The 27,986-nt window shown below is 41.5% G+C and overlaps 1 protein-coding gene across 1 annotated transcript in view; it reads right to left on the bottom strand.

Moving 5' to 3' along the window:
- LOC114480224 (glycogen phosphorylase, muscle form) overlaps positions 1–27,986 on the bottom strand; it is a 57,692-nt gene that overhangs the window by 1,455 nt on the left and 28,251 nt on the right. Inside the window, exons 11-19 of the mRNA XM_028474174.1 lie at positions 27,106–27,269; positions 26,906–27,020; positions 25,927–26,028; positions 25,707–25,854; positions 25,556–25,614; positions 23,025–23,166; positions 11,373–11,580; positions 8,968–9,102; positions 8,636–8,702 (exon numbers count right to left, since the gene is read on the bottom strand). Coding sequence (XP_028329975.1) covers positions 8,636–8,702; positions 8,968–9,102; positions 11,373–11,580; positions 23,025–23,166; positions 25,556–25,614; positions 25,707–25,854; positions 25,927–26,028; positions 26,906–27,020; positions 27,106–27,269 — 1,140 coding nt within the window. The remainder of the gene's footprint in view (positions 1–8,635; positions 8,703–8,967; positions 9,103–11,372; positions 11,581–23,024; positions 23,167–25,555; positions 25,615–25,706; positions 25,855–25,926; positions 26,029–26,905; positions 27,021–27,105; positions 27,270–27,986) is intronic.

The raw sequence follows: 27,986 nt of genomic DNA, 5'->3' as shown, positions 1-27,986 counted from the left end.
CTAACTCTTCCCAGAGCCTTCTTGTCAGCATGAGAGCAGCTCCCATACCACACAAGGATGTTTATATGTGAGGATGCTCTCTACAGAACATCTGTAGAATGACAGCAGTTGTTCCTGGGACAGGTTGCCTTTTCTCACCTTAAAATGTTCAAACTCTGTTGTGCTTTTTAGGCTGAGCTACCTTTATTTGAAATGGTGTACGGTAATTTTCTAATTTCTGGGAACATAGTCGTGCGATATATTGTTTCAAAGGTAAGTCAACGTAGATTACAATTATACGTTGCACAATTTCATTTGTTTTTACTCGGTGGAACCGAATCATTTCAATGAATTCTCGGGAATGTGGTACATGCTATTCGGTGCGAAGACGCTCCACGGACCTGGCCGTAGTTCATCAGAACTTGTTTCACAAGGGCATTGGTGTTAGTGCCCCATGTAAGGTCCTGAGGGATGTATGTTTGCAGGAATTTAAAGGCACTGACCCTCTCTACAGTGTCCCCTCAGATGAGAAGGGGGGGTCCTCCTTCTTCTTCCCGAAGTCCAACATCAATTCCTTTGTTTTCGAGGAGTTTAGTGTCAGGTTGTTGAGGGAGCACCAAGTTGTGAGGTTCAGGACCTACTCTCCGTAGCCCGACTCATCGTTGTTATGGATCAGCCCCACCACAGTAGTGTCATCAGCAGATTTGACAAAGGTGTTACTGTGGTGGATTGGTGCACAGTCATGTGTGTACAGCATGGGACTGAGCACACAGCCCTGAGGGGCCCCAGTGCTCACTGCTAGGACTGAGGAGTGAAGGGGGCCCAACCTCACTGACTGCTGAAGGTTGCTTGTTGTTTTTTTAAGTTTTTTTTTAAATTTTGGGTTTTATTAAAAAAAAAAAAAAAACATGACAATACGGGTCTTGTTACATTTTGGGTCATTGTGGGATTATGCACATTATTCATATCCTCATGATGTGTACTCGAGATTAGATTATATAGAAAACGATTACCACATCTTCAAGCAATATCACACGACAAGGAGTGCTGTTGTGCTGAAATATTATACAAAAGTTCTACAAGCACATTTTATTAGTCAACAGTATTAAGTGACAAAAGATTGTGATTTTTTTTAATCATTTATTTGGCTCTGCCAAAACAAATAGGTCCACAACTGGAAAGGAGACAAGGCTGTTGCCAAGCAACACAAACATTTCCTAACTAAAAGTTGTGCGCCTGTACAGCGCGGTGATATAATGTCTGTAAAAAGTCCCAGTACAGTTATTACTCTATATCAGCACTCATGAATTGTCTCTTGTCCAATCAAATTACTTGGTCGGAACTAACTGTATATACATTATTTGTTTATTACACCGCTCTTCAGCTATGTTAATAATGCAACAGTGGTGTCACTATATTATATTAGACTTGATATTGTAGTAGTAGTAGTGAATAGTAGCTACAAAATTTGTACATTTAGTTTTTCTTTTGAAAAGATCCCACTAAACTGAAATAGCTGCCATGGAAATGGAATAAAAGAGCACATGCGAGCATGCCACGAAGAGGAGTGCACCAATGCACTCTGTGCCTTTCCAAACAAGGCAGTGTGGCACAGTATTTTTTGGGGGGTGGGGTGGGTAATATCACTATAATTCAAGAGCAATTTGACAAAATAATCGTTAATTTAATAATTTAAGGAATGTATCCACTACAGGAAAGACCAGAGTATAGAGATTTATTCTTTGAAATATTAACATCAAGACAACTGATTTCATGAAGAACATTGGGAAGAATGTACTCTGAAGACATTGTGCAGTCAAAACTATGTATTCAAGCCCGACCGATTCAGGACTTTTAGGGCGGATCGAAAATTATATTGGGGGCATGAAAAGCCCAAAAATCGGCCGGTACCGATTAATGCTTCATAACCAATAAATCGGCTGATATGTGAAAGAATAACATTAATATTGGATACATACTGTAAACATGAACACAAATTCTTATAATATTAAAAATGAAATTAAAGACGGAGAAGGTAAACACTACTACATTTAAATTAAGGAATTTTTGCTGTAATACAGTCAAGTTGTCAACATAAGGACTGTAAACACACTGATTAATAACAACAGGCAAACTGTAAACAATGAACTTGTGCACTGCATTTCACCCAGTGTCGTCACAGTAAATAAACACATTAGTTGGAACCTTTTTAAATGCATTTAAATGAAAGGACTTTCTGGTAAATCCTGCGTGAAGTGAAGTGGGACACTATGTAAGAGTGTTAAAATAATGGTAGACGTGACGTGAGCTGCGTCGTAGATGAACAGGAAAAAAAAATTGCACTGCAACAAAGGTTCAATGTCGGTTACTTTTTAACAGATGTTTATTAATCTGTGACATGCAAAATGAATTGGTCGAGCTCTACTATGCATGTACAACAACAGATGCATGATCATCAAACAAGCGAAGCAATCTTGGGGCGACCTTTCACTGAATAAACCAAGAAATCATCTCCGCTGAGGACTTAGCTTGTTTAGCTGAAATTTTGGAAGATGTGCACAAAGACATACAGTGACAGTCACAACCACAGATATTGGTTCAAATTTCGTGAGGGCTTTTAGTGTCTGTGCAAAAGTTCACATAACCATATAAGACAATGAAGAGGAGGTGAAGTTGGGTTGGGACTGCCCGTCTTCATAAAGATTAAAGACATTTTATTTTTTTTTCAAACTCTTTATTTCAACTTTTAGGAACATACAGGTATAATATGGGGGAATGATTATGCAGTCTAAATGTTAGCACTCAGTACCCAGACACAAAAAAATGTTTAAAAACATTTAAATAAAATTTAAAAAACAATACACACACTACACACACTAGTGCTGTCAATAGATTAATCAATCGATCAATTACTTATGCTATGTAATTTATTAATCTAATTAATCTCCTTTTTAAGCTCACATAAAAATTGCCGAGAAACACCCTCAACATGAGGTATTTTCATTTAAATTACATTATTGTGGCAAATCAAAAGATTGATATATAATAAAGTGGCTTTATAAAGTCATTTATTGTTTTTAACAGACTTGTAGCCATTTACATCCCACTGTATTTGAGACTAGTGCCAAGGGCTGTTGTAACCTTCAGTTTAGACCATCAGGGGGAATATTAATGTGTACTTTTGTCAATCTCCAAATAATAAAAAATACAAATGAAATTACACATCAGGGCCATATGTAGTGCTATAAGTTAGCACACCATAAACAGTAAGAACCCTTTGCTGAGCAGTACAATTAGTGAACACCAAACTTAATGCTTTTTCTCTCCTTCAGATAATATAAAATAAATAAAACAGACTCATCAATCACAGTGCTATAAATTAGCACATCAAAAAAACATCTGGTGTGTTTTTTAAACTAAAATTAACGTGCACGAAGCACAAAGACTTCTCCTCAGTTTCTACCATTGTAGCCGGTGCATCAATATTGTTGGTATACCGATAACCCATGCAATGAGAAAGGTTCCGCACCGTTTGGGGTGCAAAAAAATGCAATTAACAGGATTAAAGTTATTATACACATATACATACATTCACAAACAATAAGTCATAAGTATTCAGACCCTTTGCTCATTATTGAGTAGAAGCACCTTTTGAACTAGTACAGCCATGATTCTTCTTGGGAATGATGCAACAAGTTTTTCACACCTGGATTTGGGGATCCTCTGCCATTCTTCCTTGCAGATCCTCTCCAGTTCTGTCAGGTTGGATAGTGAACGTTGGTGGACAGCCATTTTCAGGTTTCGTCAGTGATGCTAAATTGGGTTTAGGTCAGGGCTGTGGCTGGGCCAGTCAAGAATAGTCACAGAGTTGTTCTGAAGCCCCTCCTTTGTTATTATATCTGTGTGCTTAGTGTTATTGTCTTGTTTGAAGGTAAACCTTCGGCCCAGTCTGAGGTCGTGAGCACTCTGGAAGAGGTTTTCTTCTAGGATATCTCTGTACTTGGCCCCATTCACCTTTCCTTCAATTGCAACCAGTCGTCCTGTCCCTGCAGCAGAAAAACACCCCCATAGCATGATGCTGCCACCACCATGTTTCACTGTTGGGATTGTATTGGGCAGGTGATGAGCAGTGCCTGGTTTTCTCCACACATTCCGCTTAGAATTAATGCCAAAAAGTTTGATCTTGGTCTCATCAGACCAGAGAATCTTCTTTCTCATAGTCTGGGAGTCCTTCATGTGTTTTTTAGCAAACTCTATGCAGGCTTTCATATGTATTGCATGGAGGAGAGTTTTCTGTCAGGCCACTCTGCCATAAAACCCTGACTGGTGGAAGGCTGCAGTTCTTCCATCTCCCTACTGCATCTCTGGAGCTCAGCCACAGTGATATTTGGGTTCTTCTTTACCTCTCTCTCCAAGGCTCTTTTCACACGATTGCTCAGTTTGACTGGACGGCCAGGTCTAGGAAAAGTTCTGGTCATCCCAAACTTCTTCCATTTAAGGATTATGGAGGCCACTGTGCTCTTAGGAACCTTCCTTCGACCTCATGATTCTCATTTGCTCTGACATGCACTGTGAGCTGTAAGGTCTTATATAGACAGGTGTGTGCCTTTCTTAATCAAGTCGATTCAGTTTAATTAAACAATGAAGGAGCAGAACCATCTCAAAGAGGATCAGAAGAAATGGACAGCATGTGAGTTAAATATGAGTGTCACAGCAAAGGGTCTGAATACTTGACTATGTAATATTTAAGTTTCTCTTTTTTAATAAATTTGCAAAAAATTCTACATTTCTGGTTTTTTGTGTCAAGATGGGGTGCTGAGTGTACATTAATGAGAAATGAAATGAAGTTTTTTGATTTTAGCAAATGGCTGCAATGAAACAAAGAGTGAAAAATTTAAAGGGCTCTGAATACTTTCCGTACCCACTGTACCCACCCATCAGATCAATGACGTCATTGACATGATGAAACTTTCCGTAGATGCTCCTATTGCATTGTTGTATCCGTCTCATTTACACCGAAGAGTTGTTTGCTCTACGTGACATGGCTCTAGTATTTCACTCACATTTGTCCAAAAAGGTGAAAACCTATACGCAAACAGCAAAAATGTTGATTGGTTGGATCGCTGCAACTGATCGACAATAAATGATCCGGCTGCATTCCATTGTGCACAGCCGTAGAGTGTTTCTGCGCACCCTAGCACCCTCTATTGGCCAGCTGCCAATGCTCTCCCACCTCATCAGCCTGCCACACCTTTAACCTTGTTGCCCCATCAGAATCAAGATTATCATTAACAATGCCAGGCACTATGGAACAAGCAACACACAGGACCACACAAGCTTCATACATGATTAAAGACAATCCAGGTTTCCAGCTGATAGTTCCAAGTCCAAAAAGAAAGATATTCCATGGAGTGGTTGAGTACCTGTATCCTAACATAAGAACAAAATCCCAATGACACTTGTGATTTCCTCACTTCAAATCAGCAGAACTAACCCTCATGAAGGAGTATGTAGGGCAAATATTTCCTTGATTTTGATATGTACAGTACATAGAGTTACTGGTGTTGAGGTGCTGTATTTCATGTCTGTGTAAAGTAAAAGACAATGATTTTATTGAGCCAAGATATTTTCAGGCTATTAACTGAATACTAACATACTATATATCTTTCAGGTTATGTACTCCTGTTAGTCTTACATAATGGTCTACACTGAAATTTGGAACAATTTTGGTTCTCTGTGAGAGGATGAAGCAGATGAAGAATGAGACTAACTTAGGTAAGCCGGGGGAAAATTCCATAATAAAAGAGGTTAAGCAGAGGTTTGGATATATTTATCAAGACCCAAGGTCGGTCAAAGCCTTTGCAGCTCATTCCAAATTCAGATTGGCCTACATCCTGAGTGAAAATAAGTCTGGTGTTGTGAGAGTCCTGAAAGCAAAAGTAAACTCAATTCACAAAGGATGAGGACCCATATGACAAAGATAAGGTGGTCGTGGGTCGTCTTCTGATCGAGAGGTTGGGGATTCGATCCCAGTACCCGACTATGTGTCGAAGTATCCTTGGGCAAGACACTGAACCCTAAGTTGCTCCCAGTGGTCGACTAGCGCATTGCATGGCAGCTCAGTCCCATTGGTGTGAGAATGTGAGAGTGAATGGGTGAATGAGCTGATATGTAAAGCCATTTGGAACTACTTCAGTGTAGGGATAAAGCTCTATATACTGTCAATCAAGTCCATTTACTATTTCCCATTTTGTAACCTGCCAATGATGAAGAAGATCTTTGTGAACAGGAATTTTTGTGGTGATTATGTAAAAAAAAAAAGCTTGGATGAAGTCAAGCAATTATGACATTTTATTGTAGCTTAGCTTGCTACATTTTTTGGTAGATAAGCTTTAGTGTAGTGAAGCTTCATTTAATGGAAAATAATTTGTAGCTCTGCTCACTAAATTTTTCAAGTAGCTTGCCAAAGATTGGTAATGGTAGTGGGGAGGAAAAACTGGTTTTAGAAGGCTAGGGTGTATGATTTTTATTTCCTTCATCAATTATGATTTTTTTTCTAAACCAGTAATGAATTGGAGTGGCTGTGTTGAGGATTTTTTGTTCTTTGTTTTCTTGACAGATTATTCATTTTTTTGTATTAATTCAAAATGAGGAAGATTTTAATGCCGCACCCTGTTTTTGATTCATCATACTGTCGTTTGATAAAGCAGCTTTTTAATAGTAGTCACTTGTATTACATTGGAAAGACACTGTACTTGGTAGCAAGAGTGTTCTGGCTCTATATAGGATAATATGAGGAGTTTATATTCTAAAGAGTTGTTGATTTCGCCAAACCATACTAAGTACCGTAGTAATGCAACAACCACTACATATTTTTAAGATAAGAGAAGCACATGGTCATGTTCTTGAAACTTCCACTTTGTGATGATCTAATTGTATCAACTGAAGTAGAGACACAAACTGACCTGATCCACTGATCATAACACTTGCATATTAGAGCTGTAATTGGGCCTCAAAGGTTTGACCCAACATGGCTCAAGCCCGACAAACCCGTCTGAAGCTGGCTTTTTTATGTCCAAACCCATGACAGCCTTATACTATTCAAATCTACGCATACGCACAGCTCAAGCACAAGCTGTTTAAATTTTTAAACATAACTTATTCATTTTCCAGAGGCCAGTCTTCATTTCACCATTTTTGCATCTTTCTTGAGCGTATTGAAATGCATCACCTTACCAGTCATTTACTGCACAGCACCTGAACCTGACCAGAACTAATATATATCATTTAGAAATATAGAATGAACCTGACCTAGTTCAAGGCAACACAGTATTTGGGCTTCATCGTAAAACACAATTGTGCTCTCTGAGCTTCAATTTAAGTTTTAATATTCTAGTCATCCTGGTTAAGAGTAAAGCAGATTGATATGATCATACTTCTCTGCACAATAATCACTTGGGGGTCTATTCTCCCGTCTGGACTTAAGCGCTTTTTTGGCGCCTGCAGTTACGCACTTCTCTCCTACGCGTATTCTCCAGTCCAGGCACCTGACACGCCCACCGCTCGTAAGTAGAGCAAAACCACATAGTCTGTGAATGAAGGCGGGCTGAAGGAAAGGAGGGGGTGATGTTATTTTTTGGGCTGTCAAGAAATCACGGAACATGGAGTTTTCCCCAACGCTTGTAAATGTCATTAAAATCCATGAAAATGATAAAGTTCACTTTTAATTTGAAATGCCTTCATTGATAAACAATGTAACAGGTTGATTTGATCAGATTACTGAGGATCGGCCGCATTCTTCTGTCCGAGTCACAGTTAAAATCTCTCTCCTTGATCATCATCCATGTCAAGCATGACCGAGTTAGATGAGCTGGAGATATGAGGAAATAACCCGGCCGCAGAGCGTCCTGCTTTAATACAGAGGGATGTTTGCAGTGAAACAGAAATATTGGTTTCCATAAAACGTAGTTTTAAATATAAATTGTTTAAAGCGACCTGAGCGGAGCCTTATTGAAATATGTGAGAACAGTTTCTGGTCCATCCTCATCCGCATATGACAGCTTGTTTAACTCTGTAGTGGATCAAACTGTGACTTTACGTTGGACAAAGTATGAAAATAGTTGAATTGCTGTGACCAACGTGGACAGAGGTCTGCCTCTGTCAGAGTTTTAATTAATCGCGTTGTGATCACTCAGCTACTGCTGAGTGACGGACGAGTCCGTGTGGCTTCAAATGTAACTAAGTCCATATTTGTAGTGCAATATACTGTAATGTTTCACCTTCTCTGGGCACTGCACTTATTCCAGGGTTAGAAGCGCTTGGGGGATGCGCGTAAAGCCAGATTTGAATGGGAACACCCACATTTCAGGGCTGCTCCACCCACAGTGCGTAACTGGGATGAAGGCATGCAGCGACTGACTTAAGTACAGGGGGAGAATAGCACGCACCCAAAAACAGTGCCGCTGCATGGCTTTTTGGACTTAGGCGCATGGGAGAATAGAGCCCTTGGTAAAGACATAAGTAAAGTGAAAAAATAGTTTACACTGCATCGCACTTGTGAAAAACTGGAATCATGCTACAGTAACAGCTAAATAACTTTAATTTAGCTTGAGTTACAGTATGTGAACTCAGGTGTAGACGAAGGGGATACACGTACCTTGTAGAGAGCACCGACTTTATCCTGGCATTTGATGTAGGCCTCATAGTCTGCAAACACCTTAAACCTGCAAATAAGGCATTAAAAGAGAAGATGAACTAGTATGAGAGAAATATAGATAAATCATCAATCACCCACCACAATTTTAATTTTTTAAGTACATATTTGTATTTAATGATCATAATTTGCAGAACATATTGTATTTAGTGTTTACAGTTGGACCATACCTTTATCAATTAAATAATAAAATTATGAATGTATTATCTTCGTTTCATGGGAGAAGATAAAGAGATAAAAAGATTTTCCTATCATTGTCAATATCTTAATCTAACCTGTCATGGTGCATCAGCATAGTGACAAGGTCTTTAAAGAGGGCAGGGTGGTCTGGGCTGAAGAAACCTCCAGATATCTGGTCCATTGCCTGCTTCAGCTCAGGAATCCGGTTGTAGTATTCCATGGCATCATAGCTGAAAACAGCACAGACAGACACAGGGTTCATGATTAAAGTCTTACTAAAGTACAGTAAATAATTACCCCCAAGTTCCACTGAATGCGTAACTGCTGCATAACAGCAACGGAGCTGATACGTTTCCATTAAAGTCAATGTGTCAATATCCACCGCATGCGTATGTGGTCTGTCATAGCTGCGTAAAGACTCCGTCATGCCGGAGCCCTCCGCAGCCCTTCTATTTTTGCCAGAAGCCAGCACAAAGCCACAAAAATTTAGCAAAGATAAGCTCGTGTGGGACCGGAAGTAGTGCACAGCCAGAATGAAACATCTGGTTTATTTTCAAAATAAAATACTCCGTGCTCAAGGAGATTTGCATTTCCATCCATTTTATGACCCGCTTGCTCCTTTTTAGGGTTGCGGGGGTCTGCTGGTGCATATCCCCCGGTTTCTTCATGCGCTAGGTAGGGGTACACCCTGGATAGGGCGGCAGTGGATCGTATTTCACTCATCATTGCACTTATCATTGGTTAAATCACAATACTCTCCACAAAAGTGGATGATCTACAGCAGGGGTGCATACACTTTAATTATTATATTATTGTTACTATTACAATTATTAAATAAATATTCAATAATTGTATAATATTAAGGCAAGGCAAATGTATTTGTATAGCGCATTTCATACACAAGGCAATTCAACGTGCTTTACATGAGTAAAAAGTTTTAAAGAATATTTTGAAAATGCAAAGCACCAAACACAGCTGCTCATTTCATCAAAGACCCACAATAAAAAGTACATTTAGCGGTGCCAGTCAGCAGCACACAGAGCGTTTCCGTATTTGTAGCTCACTTTTTTCTTTAGAACAGTGGTTCCCAATTCAGGGGTCCCAACCCCATGGGGCGGGTCGCAAGATGATTTCAAGATGCTCCTCAGAAGGCGATAAAGACAGATTGACCGGTAGATTGTGATCGACATATTGTGCACCCCTGATCTACAGCTTTCCTTCTGCTCCTCTCGAAGGACACAACGAACTGTTTGTATGGCTTTGTGGTTCTCTTTGTATTGACTTCAACTTGATATATTGCGTGATTACGTGTGAATTGCCGCTCCAGTTGACCATTGCAATAGAATCCCTTGCCCTCTGGTTGCGCGCAGAGGGGAGCTTTAAAGGTATCACCTGGTCGAACACATTACACAAGGTCTCACTCTACGCGAACGACCTGCTCTTCTACATCTCAGATCCAGTTAGCTCTCTCCTCATGATCTTAACCATTAACCCCAACTGCTCCTCGGGCGTTATACTGCAGCATGTAGCTACATATGTGATAACAAGGTGTTCTCTGTCCTGGTTATGACAAACTGCATCCAGGCAAAGTGGGTGTGTGGGATTAGTGCACCCCAACCTCACATATAAAAAGTGCACAGGTGATAGTTACAACTAACTCTGTGTGAGTGCGGTCAATGACACAAAACTGAGTTGGGTTACTAGGTTTTGGATCCTTCAAGTCTGAAACTGGTGGATGAGAGCAGCATCAGGCATGGTTTAAGGCAGACCATGACTGTATTCAAATCTTTGAACAACACGCTGCAAGCACACAAACTCGAACCAGCACGTCTCCATCCTCAATGGTCTGCTGGACAAGGCAGGTGCCCAAAGTGCCTGGGTCTGAGACTTGCAACCTGCAATTCACCGCAAACAAATTCAGGCAAATAGGGTAGGCAATGTTCTCCAGATACACGTTTTAAGTTTTTGGTTGAAATTGTCTTTATGTCCTGACAGAAATGAAGATCTTATGTGCTCTGAAAAAGGGACGAAAAAATTCTGTCAACTGTAGCAGCTGTAAATCTATAATAAATTCGACCAATAGAAAAAAAATGATTTTTTTAACCAATCACATCTCCCTGCTGGTTCTCGACCCCTCGCATGCACGAGCTCACACTGAAAGCGCGTCAGTGCTGACAGAGTTAAAACAGAGTTTTTGGTCACGTTTTTTAACATATATGATGGTAAAGTTTATTGTTTACTTACTGCTGAATGAGACGAGACAAAAAGTTTCTACACAATACAAGCGTTGAGCTGAGCTCCTCTACTGCAGCAGCTGTGCGCATGCATGTAAGTGAGACGGAGCACAGAGGGGAGGGGGGTAAAGGCGGAGCCATCAAGGAGGCTACCTTTAAATAAATTAATTTGGAAATTTAAAACAAATGCTGTAAAATCCCAAATAAAGCCCACACAGACATACACACACTCATTAAACTCTGTGAATAGAAAGAGATGCTCTCACCCCTTCTTTTCCATTGCCTCCACATCAGGCACCCTCATGCCAAAGATGAAGAGGTTCTCCTCTCCAGCTTCCTCTGCCATCTCCACATTGGCACCATCCATGGTTCCAATGGTCAGTGCCCCATTCAGCATGAACTTCATGTTTCCAGTACCAGAGGCCTCAGTGCCTGCTGTGGAGATCTGCTCCGACAGATCAGCTGCAGGGATGACTATACAGAACAGACGTAGAATATTCAAAGCACTTTTCTCAGAGGTCTGATAATTTGTAGGGTTCTCGCCAGTGCTGTTGAACGTAGGGCCCCCCCTCATGTTGTAATTTTGCTCCCCTGCGAAGTAATGTTGTCCTCTATGTTCAGTTTTCAGCAGCATAGGGGGATTTTCTGATGTTTTTTCCTTTTTAAATCGGTACCGTTTTAATCATTGTTGCACGCTTGGACACAAAAGGGACCTCCAGGCGTGTACTGGTTGTTTAAACTGTTTTTAATCTGCATAACCGAGAAAGTCTTTACCTGAGGACCCCTCCAGCCCTTTAGCTGCCTGTGTGCATCCTCCACTTATGTAACCATAATCACCGTCCACGAGTATGAGCCCTGGGGAGTCCGCTCGAATATGTTTCAGCCTTAACCAGAAACTCCAAACAACTTCAAACAGTGATGCTTCAACCGGGTTGTAGCGTTTAGCGGCACATGAAGCTGTTCGTCATGTTTATAACTCGCAACGGATGTAAATACAAGCTGAAACATGTTCGGGCTTAACTCACTCACTGCCATTGACCTACATATTAGGGGTGTAAATCACCAGCTTCATCATGATGACATGTCGATATGTTTGGATGACGATACGATGTTTGCCAATATCATTAAGTCTGTCATGATACAATTTCAATTCGATTTGATTCACAAGCCTGCGATCGATATGATGTGATATCATATGCCCATCTTACACAATCATTTTACATGTACTGTATATCAACTCCCAAAAAACAACTGAAATATGATTTGTCCATTTTATTTCTTTTAGGTCTTTCAGGTATCAGGCATTAAATAAACAGTATAAACACCATTCTGTAACATTTAACATGTTAATGATGCCACACTGTTATATATAACTAAGTATAAAAATGTATTTTAAGGGACGTATGATTAATTTGTGTAAAACAGAAATAACCACATGATTTATTTGTTTTGATTTGGTTTTCAAACGGAATAACCAAAGAATGAAGGGTACACAGATAAAAATGCTACATATATGGTTTTGATACAATTTAATACAAATCAGCATCACTACTAAAGCGCTGCACTTTCATTATTATTTAATTTCCTGGTATATAGTTAATAATTTTTACCTCTTTCCTTGCGTGGCTTTTTCTCCTTGACTCCTCGCTTTGCCGAGCAACAATGTAAACAAACGCAAGTTCCGTGCCGCTCTCCGATTACTTCCACGTCTTCTTCGTTGGTGTTTTATAGCGGTTGGCTCCACAGTCAGGAAGCGGCATTACTGGTGATGCATAGTACCGTGTACAAATTGGGGTGGCAGCAGGGGTTGCAAGGCTTTGCTGTGTCGGGTGGCATTTGCTACGTTTTGCCACCATCCCCGCACAGGAAATGGTGGCATGGACGTACAGACGTGCTATGTGAATTTCCAAATAAATGTGTATCTTAAAGATGATGTTTATCGATGTTTTCATTGTGCATTGATGTAATTGGATCGTTAATTAATTAATCGATGTATATCAATGTGATCGATGTATTGTTACACCACTAGTACATATACGTCATTTCAAATCCAAACGCTCACTGTCAGTGATGTACAGTATATGTATGTCAATTATGTTTTTCAATGGGGGTTGCTAGGATACACTGTGGCAGAGTTCTCCTGTGAATATCAGCCTTGTACTATGATCCAGTGACCAACTACTGCCATGTAGGTGCAGCAGTGCACTATTGGATAAGAGATGAGCAGGGAGGGAGAAACCAGGGAAGAGACAGAAAATGGTGCTACGAGAGTTGGTGGTGAAGCTTCCAGCAGCTCACACTCAAGCAGAGCATGTGTGGACCTAAGTGGACTAGTGAGAGTGTCGCAATCATGAAAGACAATGATCAACAAACCGAGCCAAACGGGTCGAATCGGCATGTTGGGAGTAGGAGGAAGTTGCGTGTGTGAAGAACGACGAGAAGGAAACTAATGTTGAGGTGTCCCTAAAGCAAAAAAAATAGCTTCAAAGTCACAGTGTTTTTTTCAGAAAAAGCCTTTTTTCTCAGCTTTTTGTCATAAAATGGCGTTTTGTGTAAAATTTACCTATATTCACCTGCTGATTACAAAAGAACAAAACAAGCTAGAAACAAAAAAAAAAAAATTCTGATGAAAGTAGAGAGTCTAATCTTTCAGAATCAGATTTTAGAACATAGTACAAAGTATTCTGTGGGTCTTTAAAAATCAGTCAAAATGCTTTAAAATGGCTGGCAGTTAGGGGGTAGCTGTTCTGAAAATGGCTGGCAGTGAATGAGTTAAAGAGACATCGGCTTCATTTGGGTCGGACGGTTCGGGCCATTTTCTGGGACCTGGTCAGGTCTTAATGTCCCTGGTAGGGTCTCCCAAGGCAAACAGGTCCCAGGTGACGGGTCCGACTAAGAGCGGTTCAATAGCCATATATGTACACGAAAAAACAAAGGCAGTTCACGTCGCCCGGATTGGCGCTACCGGGGCCCCACCTTAGAGCCAGGCCCGGGGTTGGGGCTCGAGTGCGAGCGCCTGGTGGCCGGGGCTTTGCCCATGGGCCCCGGCCGGGCAGAGCCCGAAAGGACAACGTGGGCCCGCCCTCCCGTAGGCCCACCACCCGCAGGAGGGATCATATGAGGCCGGTGCAATGTGGATCGGGCAGTCGTCCAGGGAGGGGGCCTTGGCGATCTGATCCCCGGCTACAGAAGCTAGCGTTAGGGACGTGGAATGTCACCTCTCTGGCGGGGAAGGAGCCTGAGCTTGTGTGGGAAGTTCGGACTAGATATAGTCGGTCTCACCTCGACACATAACAAGGGCTCTGGAACCAGCATTCTCGACAGGGATTGGACTCTCTTCTACTCTGGAGTCGCCAATGGTAAGAGGCGCCGGGCCGGGGTGGCTATACTTCTTGCCCCCCGACTTAGTGCCTGTACATTGGAGTTTACCCCGGTAGACGAGAGGGTAGCCTCCCTCCGCCTTCGGGTGGGGGGACGGATCCTGACTGTTGTTTGTGCCTATGGGCCAAACAGCAGCTCGGAGTATCCATCCTTCTTGGATTCCTTAGAGGGAGTACTGGAGAGTGCTTCTTCTGGGGATTCCCTCGTTCTGCTAAGGGACTTCAACGCTCACGTTGGCAGCGACAGTGAGACCTGGAAGGGCGTGATTGGGAGGAATGGCCCCCCTGATCGGAACCCGAGCGGTGTTTTGTTGTTGGACTTCTGTGCTCGTCACAGATTGTCCATAACAAACACCATGTTCAAGCATAAGGTTGTCCATATGTGCACTTGGCACCAGGACACCCTAGGCCGCAGTTCGATGATCGACTTCGTAGTCGTGTCATCGGACGTCTTGGAAACTCGGGTAAAGAGAGGGGCGGTGTTGTCAACTGATCACCACCTGGTGGTGAGTTGGCCCCGATGGCGGGGGAGGATGCTGGTTAGACCTGGCAGACCCAAACGTATAGTGAGGGTCTGCTGGGAACGCCTGGCAGAGTCTCCCGTCAGAAGGAGCTTCAACTCTCACCTCCGGGAAAACTTCAACCATGTCTCGGAGGAGGTGGGGGACATTGAGTCCGAGTGGGCCATGTTCCGTGCCTCTGTTGCTGAGGCGGATGATCGGTGCTGTGGCCGCAAGGTCGTCGGTACCTGTCGTGGCGGCAATACCCGAACCCGTTGGTGGACACCGGGGGTGAGGGATGCCGTAATGCTGAAGAAGGAGTCCTACCGGGTCTTTTTGGCCTGTGGGACTCCGGAAGCAGCAGACAGGTACCGACGGGCCAAGTGGAGTGCAGCCACGGCGGTAGCCGAGGCAAAAGCCCGGACATGGGAGGAGTTTGGTGAGGCCATGGAGAACGACTTCCGGACGGCTTCGAAGAGATTCTGGACCACCATCCGGCGTCTCAGGAGGGGGAAGCAGTGCACCATCAACACTATGTATGGTGCGGATGGTGCGCTGCTGACCTCGACTCGAGACGTTGTGGATCGGTGGGGGGAATACTTTGAAGACATCCTCAATCCCACCGACACGCCTTCCAATCAGGAAGCAGGGCCCGGTGACCTGAGAGTGGGCTCTCCTATCTCTGGGGCTGAGGTTGCCGAGGTGGTTAAAAAGCTCCTCGGTGGCAGGGCTCCGGGGGTGGGTGAGATCCGCCCAGAGTTTCTCAAGGCCCTGGATGTTGTGGGGCTGTCATGGCTGACACGACTCTGCAACATCGCGTGGACATCGGGGGCAGTGCCTCTGGATTGGCAGACCGGGGTGGTGGTCCCCCTTTTTAAGAAGGGGGACCGGAGGGTGTGTTCCATTTATAGAGGGATCACAATCCTCAGCCTCCCCGATAAGGTCTATTCAGGGGTACTGGAGAGGAGGGTCCGCCGGATAGTTGAACCTCGGATTCAGGAGGAGCAATGTGGTTTACGTCCTGGCCGTGGAACTGTGGACCAGCTCTACACCCTCAGCAGGGTCCTTGAGGGGTCATAGAAATTTGCCCAACCAGTCCACGTGTTTTGTGGACCTGGAAAAGCCATTTGACCGTGTCCCTCGGGGATTCCTGTGGGGGGTCCTCCTGATAGGAGCTGTTCGTTCCCTGTATGACCGGTACAAGCGGTCAAAATGAGTTTCCTCCGTAGGGTGGCTGGGCTTTCCCTTAGAGATAGGGTGAGAAGCTCAGTCATTCGGGAGGGGCTCAAAGTAGAGTCGCTGCTCCTCCGCATCGAGAAGAGCCAGATGAGGTGGCTCGGGCACCTAATTAGGATGCCCCCTGAACGCCTCCCTAGTGAGGCGTTCAGGGCACGTCCCTCCGGAAGGAGGCCCCGGGGAAGACCCAGGACACGCTGGAGAGACTATGTCTCTCGGCTGGCCTGGGAACGTCTCGGGGTCCCCCCGGAAGAGCTGGAGGAAGTGGCTGGGGAGAGGGAAGTCTGGGCCTCCCTACTGAGGATGCTGCCCCCGCGAACCGGAAACGGCTAATGATGGATGGAGATGGTCAGGTCTTTTTTCGGCTTGATTAAAGCTCTAGTGTGTGCATCCTCCACTTTGTAACCCATAATCACCGTCCAATATAAACAGTGTGCTTCATAATCCAAGACAATCAACTAAATATAAAAACAAAATTAATGTGTGTGTCCATAACAGTCCTAATATTACTTTGTGTATATATATATATATATATATATACCAGGCATGAGTAACTCAAACTACATTCCTCATGACCCCTCACCAATTGATTTGATTTAATATTATTTCAAAACATGAACGCAAATTACCACAATGAAAATAATGATAAAAATAATTTAAGAAAAAAAATCAAACAAAGCAAAGTTAGAATAAATGGTTACAAAAATCTCCACGTGAAGTCTGTACGTGTTTGATGTAGGGAACAAAAGCACCTCAAGCATAAATCTTCCCCCTTTGCCAGCAGGAATGAACCTTTGTGTTATCATCGAACTGTTTACACACAACTGCCCCCGTAACTCTGAGATGCAGGACTAACCCCACTATGTGGTCTTTGAACTTCTTACCGGAGCCGCTAAGACTGAACCAGCTATGTGAAGTACTCAGTATGAACCCGTCTTTTACGACTCCCCTTCCGGCCAAACAAAAGGACCAGAGAATCCAAGGACAGTTTTCCCTTATATTACCTCCCTGCGACATTTATGATCAAAGAAGAACATCCCTCTTCTCCCCCTTTTTAAAACAGATACTGTGGGATGCTATAAGTTCAAAGAACGGTCCCAATGCCCTTTGACCCCCTGTGGTGAGATATCACAGGAAGACGCTTACCAGACCTTCACTGAGAGGTCTCCTAGTGAAGAAAGGAGAACAAAGAAATTGTATTATGTTTGAAAAGTTAGAAATGAGAACAACGAACATGTGTTTGACTGAAAAATTACAAATGAAAACATTGTTGTGGAATGATTTCTCCAGAAATTGGAATTACAAATATTGCCTGTTCAATCACACTCGTTTCATGCAAGACAATAACCAACAGAATGCTATTTTAAAGTGTTTATCATTTAAAAGTGCTTAAAATTACCAGAAAAACATCACAAAAGTTAGTTTGAGGTATTTACTGCGACCGTATAGTTAAGAGGAGGCATAACATGATTTTTGACATTTATGTTATGAGTAATTACAGGTAAAATGCATTAATTAGTTCCTAAAGTGATTCGAGGCTATTTCCTAGTCGTGTTTGGTATCAAACTCTTTCGTAATACATGATATTTCAGGATATGATGTTGAAAAGATGTTTTGAAATATGTGGAATTAATTATTAGGCATTCTTTTATGTTTAGAATCATCCCTTGTCGTCTGTCTCTGTCTCACACTCACACACACCCAAGACACACCCACAAGCTGAAAGCAGAGACATTGACCAATCACCGACATGATCACAGAAGGATCCACCCAGACGCCTCCTCCAAAAGGCGTCGCCAAACGTCCTTTAAAAAAAGACGCGCGACCAGAAACTATAGTTTTGGACGCGGGCGTTCATGCTCACCCGAATTCCCTCATGTTCCAGCTTTCATTTATTTCATGGTAGAAACAGTTAGATTTTTGAGACAACAGCTGCTTGGTTCGGACGAATCCGGCACCGAGGGACATGCGTAACAGCCGAAAGGAAGCCCGGCCCGCGACCCGTTGGGGTTAGCCAAGAGCCATTCTCTAAGCCAGCTGCGAAGGCCTAACCGCCCGGATCGGCTGAAGGGGCTACACTCTGTTGAACCGAAACAGAACCAACGGTGGCACGTCCTGCTGCATTGCTCAAACAGCACCTCCAGGTCCAACCCTGACATCTTCAAGGTACAAGAATGAACTCTCATCAGCAACTTTCATCTACAATAGATCACATACATATTTCCATAACTACAAACTTACACGCATTAACAACATGCTACACACACAGTACATCTCATTCATGTTTGTTCGTCTTCCCCTTGTCCGTCCTCCTCTCTTTGTTATGAGCTCTCTTTATTTTATTCTTTGATTTTATTATTGAATATGTATCCTGCATTTTTATTCAATATTTAGTAGATTAGCATCCTCCTAGATTAGTGATTTCACTTTATTACATATAATCCTCACTTTTATTAGCCTAGAAATGCATTTTATCATGATTTAATTATCCCATTTCAATTGATATTTGACTGTGTTAATTGTTGACTTTTGAATAAAAGGTTAAACATAATATTTGATTCCTCTGATTCATTAAAGCTGTGATGATGGTGTAGATGTCTGGTAGAATTCACTTTTCCCTGGTTTCACATTGATGAGTTTAGTCTAAAACTTAGACATATTTCTCCTGTTAAAAGGAGTGGCACCCCGCAAATTTGAAGTAATATTAATAATCATAATTAATATTCTCAGTTATATAACCCATTGATAATAACTCATCTCATCCTCCTACATTGAAAAGGAGTAGGAGGAAGTTTAAACCTATGTGATCCTACTCCTTGTAATAACAAATAACTATTGGGTTTAAAGTAAGGCAGTAACAAAAATATACTGTAATTTCCGCTTTGTACCCTGCGGCTTAAGCAATGACGCGGTTAAATTGTGATTTTTTTTTCTTGGTTTTATGAGCTTCATGTCGTCACAAAATTGAGCTCCGTCACATTAGATCAAGTGGAACAATGAAATTGTTTACATTAAATCGGTTTTGCTCGCACAAAATAATTCTGATCACTCATTTTGTCATGATGCACACTGCAACGATGCGAATAAATGTTGTCAGAGAGAGAGGGAGCGCCCACTGCAACAGCAGCTACTTGGATGCAGTAAAAGTCAGCCAGTTTGTAATAGTAGCATAACAGCATGAAGTTACCAAATCACCACGTTGGATTTGTTCAGAAGTGATCGCGTACGTATTCTGACTCAAAGTCCGACTCGCTGTGATCGTTCCGCGGTGGTTCACGGTAACAATAGCGGGCAAAGCGGTGTATCAGTCTGGTTCCAGTAAAAAGTGACCATAAAAAGCTGTAAATGGACTGATATGTAGACATGGGGCAGTGAGGAGGAGACTTCATGTAGTAAAGGAAACTTATCAGTTGAAACACGGACACTTCCGTGAAACCTAAAAGAGTACAGCAGCCCGCCAACCTGCCCGTTCTGATTGGCCGAGTTGACTGAAGTGCACCCTCATCAGCCAATAGGGTGCGGCCTATGTTATGCTGTGGCATGTGTGTGGATTTCTCTTAAGAAATTACAAAATTAAATAAAACAGTGCGCTTTATAGTCCGGAAATTACGGTATATATATAAAAAAAACAATTTTAACTTTACTTCACTAAATTTGGCCCTCAAAGAATTATACATTTCAAAGTTTTCCATGACAGCAGTGCTCGCTCATGCACCACGCAATCCCCCTATGCTGTGAAAAAATTCCTGGTGAGAACCCTGATATGAGAACCCATACGGTAAGTTGATGCAATGAGGTTTTCCGCATGCTATAGTAAATAATTAAATAACCCATCTTTTGATATTTTCAGCTATGAACTGTGACCTGTGCTGGTCGCCTCTTTTGGTCAGTGGGACGCTAAAACCTTAAGCACAGGATTAATGAGCCATTACTGCATTATACTTAGTGTGTAACTAAACCCCCAGGTTTTTGTTGACCTGCCAATTAACACTAGCATGACCAGAGTGGTGTCATTTGACACCTATACCTTTAAAGTCCAAGCTGGTGTCATATGGCGGGTGTGAACAACTCAGCTTGTGACCATTGTTATGTTACTGAGGCCACTACTCCCCCTCAACTAGGGTGGGGGGGTGGCTAGGTAGGTTCCAGGACACAAAGACCTTTTGTATTCTCCTTTGTGTTTCCCATACAGCAGCTACATAGAGGTTGCAACTTATATTTCAACTTTTGCAACAGAAAGTAGTAAGTAGTAATAGTGAGACGTCAACACAGTTTGTTTGCATTCTTGGTGAAATTTATTTAATAGAGATTTTGTGAACAATTCTGGCACTGCCACACCTCCTTTATGCATTTGCCACATGCAAACTTGTCACAATACATATAACGCTTGGTGGCACGGTTTTTCCTGCAGCAACACTTCACCTGGCACAGTGCCCTTTTCCCCACATCCGGTGTGGGTGGTTGTTGCTGAAGGTTTTGCTCATTCACCTCCTTGGCTGCCATATGAGACTGGGCAAGCTCATTTGCAAGCTCCAGCAAGATGTCCACCCTTCTCTCCTTGACCCCAGTGCATGTCTGATAAAGCACATGTGCGTTCAGCGCTGCAATGTCAATCATGTTGTAAAACACAGCGACTGGCCAACGCCGTGTTCCTGAACGCACAGTGTACTTTCGAACCATCTGGTCCATGACGTCCACACCGCATTTCATGCTGTTGTAGTTGGTGACTGTGTTCGGCTTTTTTTTCCGAGTAGCCTCAGTCTCCACCGCGCTGTGCATGCTACTGAGGAGGCAGACAGTCTTCTTTCGTTTGGGCACATAAACAGTCAGTGTGGCACCAGAGGTTGAAAACACTTCTGTGCTGAATTCCTCACGGGCCAAATTCTTTTTAGCTGAATCTGGAAGCTCCCGGCGAATCTTATTGACTGTGCCAAGGAGGGTGGTCTTCCGGCTGTGCAGTCGACGTGCTAGTGACAATGAAGTGAAAAAATTGTCGATTGTAACAGTTCTTCCTTCGTCCATAAACGGTTCCATAAGCTTCATCACCACATTTTCAGACAATCTCTCCCCAGGAGGACGACTGGGGTCTTTGCCAAGATATGGGATGATTTTGCACACATACTTGGATTTAAGGTCACATGCCACCCAGAACTTGATACCAAACTTGTCCGGCTTTGTACTTCCGCATTGGGTCAAAGGTTAAGAGGGATAATGTCAGCATAACTGATGGTGTAAACAGAGATTTAGATTGTTTTTCCTTGTTGAAGCATTGATTCTTTGTGCATCTTGTGCACTTTCTTCAAATTTGTAAAATAATAGCTTAATAAAATAATCATGGACCTGGTTAGTGAATGGTGGACCTCGTGAATTTACCTTTTTAAAGTGAGAACTCAAACAGTCCTCTTCACACTCGGAAATCTCGCTTTACCATAAATAGCAACAATACATTTTATTTATAAGCACTTTTCAAAAACAATAAAGGTAAATAGTGAATACTGTTAATACTGTTTTTCTTTTTCTAATTTTATTTATTGTGGTTTATTAATTGATCACAACACACATGGCTCATATTAATTTGGCCATTCTAATCCAATAATTCCTTATAATGTTATTTGGATTAACAAACATCTACCTGGGAGAAACTGGTTTCTCAACACTGGCCATCATTTACACCAACCCCCAAAGTTTGTCACTGCCTAGCTGCACATTCCGATCGAAAGGCTTTATTTACATAAGAGAGGTGGCCCCACTGAGTTGCAAATGAGTGTCATTTGGCGGCCTCTGGGCAGGGCAACAGGAGTAAGAAAATCTTGGGCATGCTAGTGTTAAAGAGAAAAATTAGTTGGAAGCTAAAGTACCAAAATTCACCAATCAGACCTCCCTTGAGGACCGTCTTTCACCATCTCTCACCAGCACAAAAAGAGCTTACAGATGTATTTTTCCCTCTACACGGGCCAAACAATGGTCACTGAACCTTATTGTACTTTACTACAGATCTAGAAATGTCAATTCATTACTGTATTTGCTTTTTATTTAAGCAAACATCTTATTTAGGGCATAGAAAATAAAAACAAATATTCAACAGATGTATGACTTCTGTTGTCACTCACTCCCAAGCAATTTTCTTCCACTCTGACACCGCCCTGCACTTTCAACAGTTTGTGCATATGCTGGGGTTCATGCATGCACAGTTTGCGTATGTTTTATGCCTTTGAAGGGAACCACTTTTCCTGGTGTGCCTCAGTACGTTCACTGAACAAAAAGTCACTAAAGAGGATAAATCCCCTTATTTATTGAACTACAGTCAACAGATGCTACCTGCATGACTTAATCTGCAGTGTAACTTTTGAGGCAAGCAAACGCATTAAATTGAATATAACACAAAAAAGTATCTAAAAAAAAAAAAAACAATAAATTTACTCAATGTACTTGGGGGTGACCATGGATCAGTGGTAGAGTGGGTCACCCAACAACTGAAGGATTGAATCCCGGTCCGTCCCAGTCATTGTTGTTGTGTCCTTGGGCAAGGCATTTTACCTACATTGCCTTTGTCAATGGTTATGCATTGTGCATGAATGTTGGAGGTGGTCAGAGGGGTCGTAGGCACAAATTGGCAGCCATGCTATTGTCAGCATGCCCCAGAGCAGCTGTGACTACAATCACAATGTAGTTTACCACCCACCGGTATGATGATGTGAAAGGGTTTCTGTAACGTGCTTTGAGTATCATGGAAAGAAGCGAAAAATAAATCCAAGTGATTATTAATATCATTGTGACAAATTCTACCATCTGCTTTCCTTACCCTTTTCAGCAAGAGTGACCCGGTAGTTCTCCAGGAAGATAACTTTCAGGCGATCTCCCACCACTGGGTCATTGTTTACAATATCCCCAATTGCTGTGATCAGCTTGATGATCATCTTGGCTGTATGGTAACCTGGAGCTGCCTACAATCAGAAAATGACATGCTGTAACACTTTACTTGAAATTTTATACATAAAGGCTGACACTACACTGTCATTATTTTGACATGACATGTCAATAGCATGAAGAAGGTGTCATGAAGGCTATCATTTAGTGTTGTTTGTTACCCTAGCTCTCAGCCTTCGTTAATTTAACCCTAACCCAGTAGCGGCTGGCCACTAGAGGGCGCTAGGGCACCTCCCTACCACTCACAATACTAGTTTGAGTAAGACATAAATAAAAAAAAACAATAACAATGAATTACTACAAAACAAATGTATATCTGTATTTAGATAATCTAAATAAATATTATCTATCTATCTATAAAATCAAAAAAGGTGTGTGTGTGTGTGTAGCGAATATCTCCCCGAAGCGGTACGAGTTCGACCTGAAACTTAGTCAACGGTTTCTAAATACCCCAAGTGTGTGCACCTGTTATTTTGGAGTAATTTGGTGTAGCAAAACGTTCAAAATGTTAATTTTAAGATAATAATAAGCGTGGTATTGGGCGCGCTACTTCCGGTTCCGGGTTCATGACGTCACTGTGTCGCAGTTTGTTTGGGTCAAAAAAAAAAAAAGCAATAGTAAAAACGTATTTGTACTGATGAAAATTATTTACGTTAATATTTCATGGTTATTTATAATAATCCCTGTGATCCCAAACTTCCTTTAAGTCACGGGTCACGGAGTCCACTTCCTCTTAAAAAACGTACACTTCCTTTTCCGTCTCCATCTCTGTGCCTGCCATGCTGTCGTCGCGTCTCAAAAAAGGGAGCTCTTTAACCGACAAGTTTCCCATTGTTTAAACCATATAACTGTCCATGTAATTGCTCGCTGTTTCACTGGAGTCGGTATTGACAGGCTGGTATGGCCAGATAATACTTTAATTTACTTAATCACTCATGTAGTTTGGAGCTTTACATTTTGTTTAGTGCAGTTTTGTTGTTTTTCTGATTGGCGCTACAATGCCTATGGAGTTTTGTTATCAGCATCTCGAATATTTCACGGGAAAACACACGGTATTTATTTATAATAAAAATATACTTAATGAGTAAAATAAAACAAAAAACTAAACAATATTTATACAAAAAGTACACATAATGACTCGAGAATCACACTACAATGGCAACCAAAAACAATTATACAAAAAATGCACAAAAAGAAAACTGAAAGAAAAAAATACACATAATGAAGACTCCAAAAACATACATTACAGAAAAATACAACAAAAATATGAAAATGGCTCAAAATGCACAAAACTAAATATTTACACAAAAAAATACACAACAGAAAGATACACAAATACACACAAATACACATAATGACTCCAAAAAAACATACATTACAGAAATATACACTGAACAAAAAATTATAAAAAAAACACACACATTCATCATGGACATGTCCCATAGAATTAAACCAGGAAAATTGCACCCACATTTTGCACCGGCAAATAAACCCCTTCATAACACGACAGAGTACAGAGTATGTACACCTCTTTTACATCCAACCTTCAAACACATACTCATTTGGCCATAATTGACAACTCTACTTATGCTCCCACATAAATGCATACTTCAGACGGGCACTGTTCTAGTAGTTTCCGCCTTGGGGCGCACTAATCTTTACCGTTCACTCTTGTTAACAGTTGAACATGCGCAGTAACTCCTTTTCAATACAAGTCTATAGACAGCTCTGGGTGCAGCTTACCTTAATAAATCACACACTCACTCACTCCATTGTATTTGTTCTTGCTTGTTTATGGGTTCAATCAATCAATCAATCTTTATTTGTATAGCGCCAAATCATAACCAATGGTATCTCAAGGCACTTTACAGTAGAGCAGTCTTAAGGACGGACTCTTCATTTTATGGATACACACATATGCATATATACGTATATACACATACATATGTATCCCACACCCAACATGAATTCATCATGGGTTCTGTGGCAATACATTTGGTTAGTCTTAATTTAAAGAAGTTTTGTGACTGCAATCTTCCTTACTTATTTGTTCAAAGCTGTTTTTGGTGTATGTCTATTTTAGAGTTGTCGCCTCCCCTGGAGAAAAATGCACCAGCCGCCACTGCCCTAACCCTACCTAGCCCCACTAAATCCCTCCACCTAACCTGAAAAATGCCAACATAGCTCCAAAGGTGTCATAATTTAGCAAACAACTAAAATGACAGCTTAATGACAGCCTTCATGACACCTTATTCATGCTAATGACAGATAATGACAGTGTAATATCAGACTTATGTATAAAACTCCAAGTGTTACCCTACATGCAAATAAATAGTCACAAGACAAGAGGAACTAGCAGGAATGGAATCATATAGTTCATTTTGGTTAGCATTGAGTTTGGCTCACCTTTCCTCCAATCATGATAGTTCTTGGAGTCCATGACTTATTAGGTTCCTTCTTGATGCCTAGGTTGAAAAAAGACAATTCCTAACTTCATATTGAATATTGCTTATTTTGATCAAATCTAAGCCTTTGCAGATGAAAAAGCAGAACCTACGGTTGTACAGTGTGATGATGTGCAGGCAGTTGAGCAGCTGTCGTTTGTACTCATGGATCCTTTTTACCTGGACATCAAACATGGAGCTGGGGTTGATCTTTACCTTGTAGTGTTCCTCCAGGTGAGCAGCAAACTTAATCTTGTTTTCCTTTGGACAAGATGAATCATTAGTCACAAGCCTAATCTAACGAGACATCTGTAATTGTTCTCCAAGTCTCACTTGTTTGACTTTGGCGACATCTCTGATGAGGGCATCATCATTCACAAAATCCAGAAGCTTCTTAAGCTGGTCCAGATCCCGAATGTAATCCTCTCCGATCCTCTGTGAGTGAAACATGGAAGTAAGGTTGAGCACTGACAAACCATCTGTGATGGGTGCATGCTAAACAGAGAATAAGTGGAGTGGTGGTTCAGAGTGGGATTTTGTGTGGATTAATCTCAGGTATAGTGCTTGGAATTAATTACACTGGCTTTATATCTTCCTGAAACCCCTTACCTGGACTAAAGTCTAGTTACAACGTCACGCTGACCACCCCACCAATTTGATACGGTTAAAAGTTTTTAGGCCATGAAATAAATTAGAAGTAGCATGATTTTACCTGACTGAAAAAAATCAATTGAGCCCGAGGGTGGAGTTGAAGTATCCACTTATTATTAAATTTAAGTTAGTATCCCAATTAGAAAAAAGCAGTGATGTCGTATCACACACAATGCTGCCCGAGTGAAATTTGTCTCCTGTTGAGGAATAATGTATAATTAAAAAAAAAGAATAATCTGTAAGTAATGTAAATGAAGTAAAGTGATGTAGCTCTCATCATATTTGCGCTTTTTTGATGACATTGTTTCTCTGTCACCATGAGTAGTCTTATATCGGCTAATGTGTCATTTGTGGCAATACGCTGCTGGATGATTTATATTCTAGCTTCTAATTTTTATTTTTATTCATGTACCCCCTTTGACAATTTGCGTTCCCCTGGGGGTACCTGTACCCCACTTTAGGAACCTAGGGTAGAGTAGTGAATTTAATGAAGATGAAATAAAACTAGGAACAGATATATTTTAAATTCTAACTTCATAAGAATGCATCAAAAACGTGTAATTTATCTCTCCTTATAAATCAATCGCATTGTTTAGCTAACATTCATCCTTTAGTTTTCTACATTGAATCACTGAACATGTGTAAACAACAACAAACCCACCTCAGCAAGGACCTCAGCAAGGCCTGGGTTGCACATGACCAGCCAGCGCCTGGGAGTAATGCCATTGGTCTTATTCTGAAACTTCTGCGGGTCCATTTCATAGAAATCCTTAAACCTGAAAGAAGCGTGGAACCACAATTCACTTTGTAGATTATCTCCAAAAAATCCGACATTAATACTGCACTGAGTTTAGCCCCTACACTGTGTCTTTGATGATTTCTGAGTGGATGCGAGCAACACCATTGACGGCATGGGAGCCCACAATGCAAAGGTGAGCCATGTTGATCTTCTTGGTACCTCCTTCCTCAATCAGGGACATACGACGCATACGGTCAGCATCTCCGGGATAGTTTTTGCTGACCCGCTGGAGAGAGGAAAAAGACTTACAAAGTTTAAATTATGCACTAATAGAGACAAACTAGTTCTATGTACATTTAGCATATCTGTTTTTAAAGATATATCCATTTTCCATCACTTTTTCCAGAAACATTACATCTGTGTGAATAATTTTTCATTACACTTGATTGGTTTAATTCATTCAGACCCCATAGAAGGTGAAATTACTTATTTACACATATGTAGAGCTACATAAATGATCTCGGCATTTCATTGGAGCAGTGGGCTGCCATGGTGTAGTGACTCGAGATGGAAAGTAATGAATTACATTTACTTGCATTACTGTAATGAAGTAGATTTTTTTTTGTGTACTTGTACTTTTCAAGTTTTTTTTTTTTTTTTTTTTTTTTTAAATACGAAGTTTTGTACCAAATTTTAATTTGCATCCGTTAGGGTTAGTTTTCAATTTTGGCAAAAAAAAAAAAATGAAAAAAAAAAATTGACACATTTTTGGTGCACATAATTCCATATGCTGAGCAGCCTGATATTAGCGGTGCAATCCCAGCTAACAATGCAACTTCACTAGATCGTGACGCTGGGGTCTTCTGTGTTCTTACATCTTACTCTTCCACTAGCTCAGCTCTCAGAAAACATTCGCCACGCCTCTTCTCACCCCTTACTTTTGTAAGTGTTTTCGCTTAAGAGGATGTGGTCAGAGTACTGAAATATTCTACTCAAATAAAAG

This window comes from Gouania willdenowi, chromosome 18, assembly GCF_900634775.1.
Source record: "Gouania willdenowi chromosome 18, fGouWil2.1, whole genome shotgun sequence".
NCBI classification, from domain to species: domain Eukaryota; kingdom Metazoa; phylum Chordata; class Actinopteri; order Blenniiformes; family Gobiesocidae; genus Gouania; species Gouania willdenowi.
Note: the sequence above shows the minus strand (reverse complement) of the source record. Positions and strands in the feature narration are given on the sequence as shown.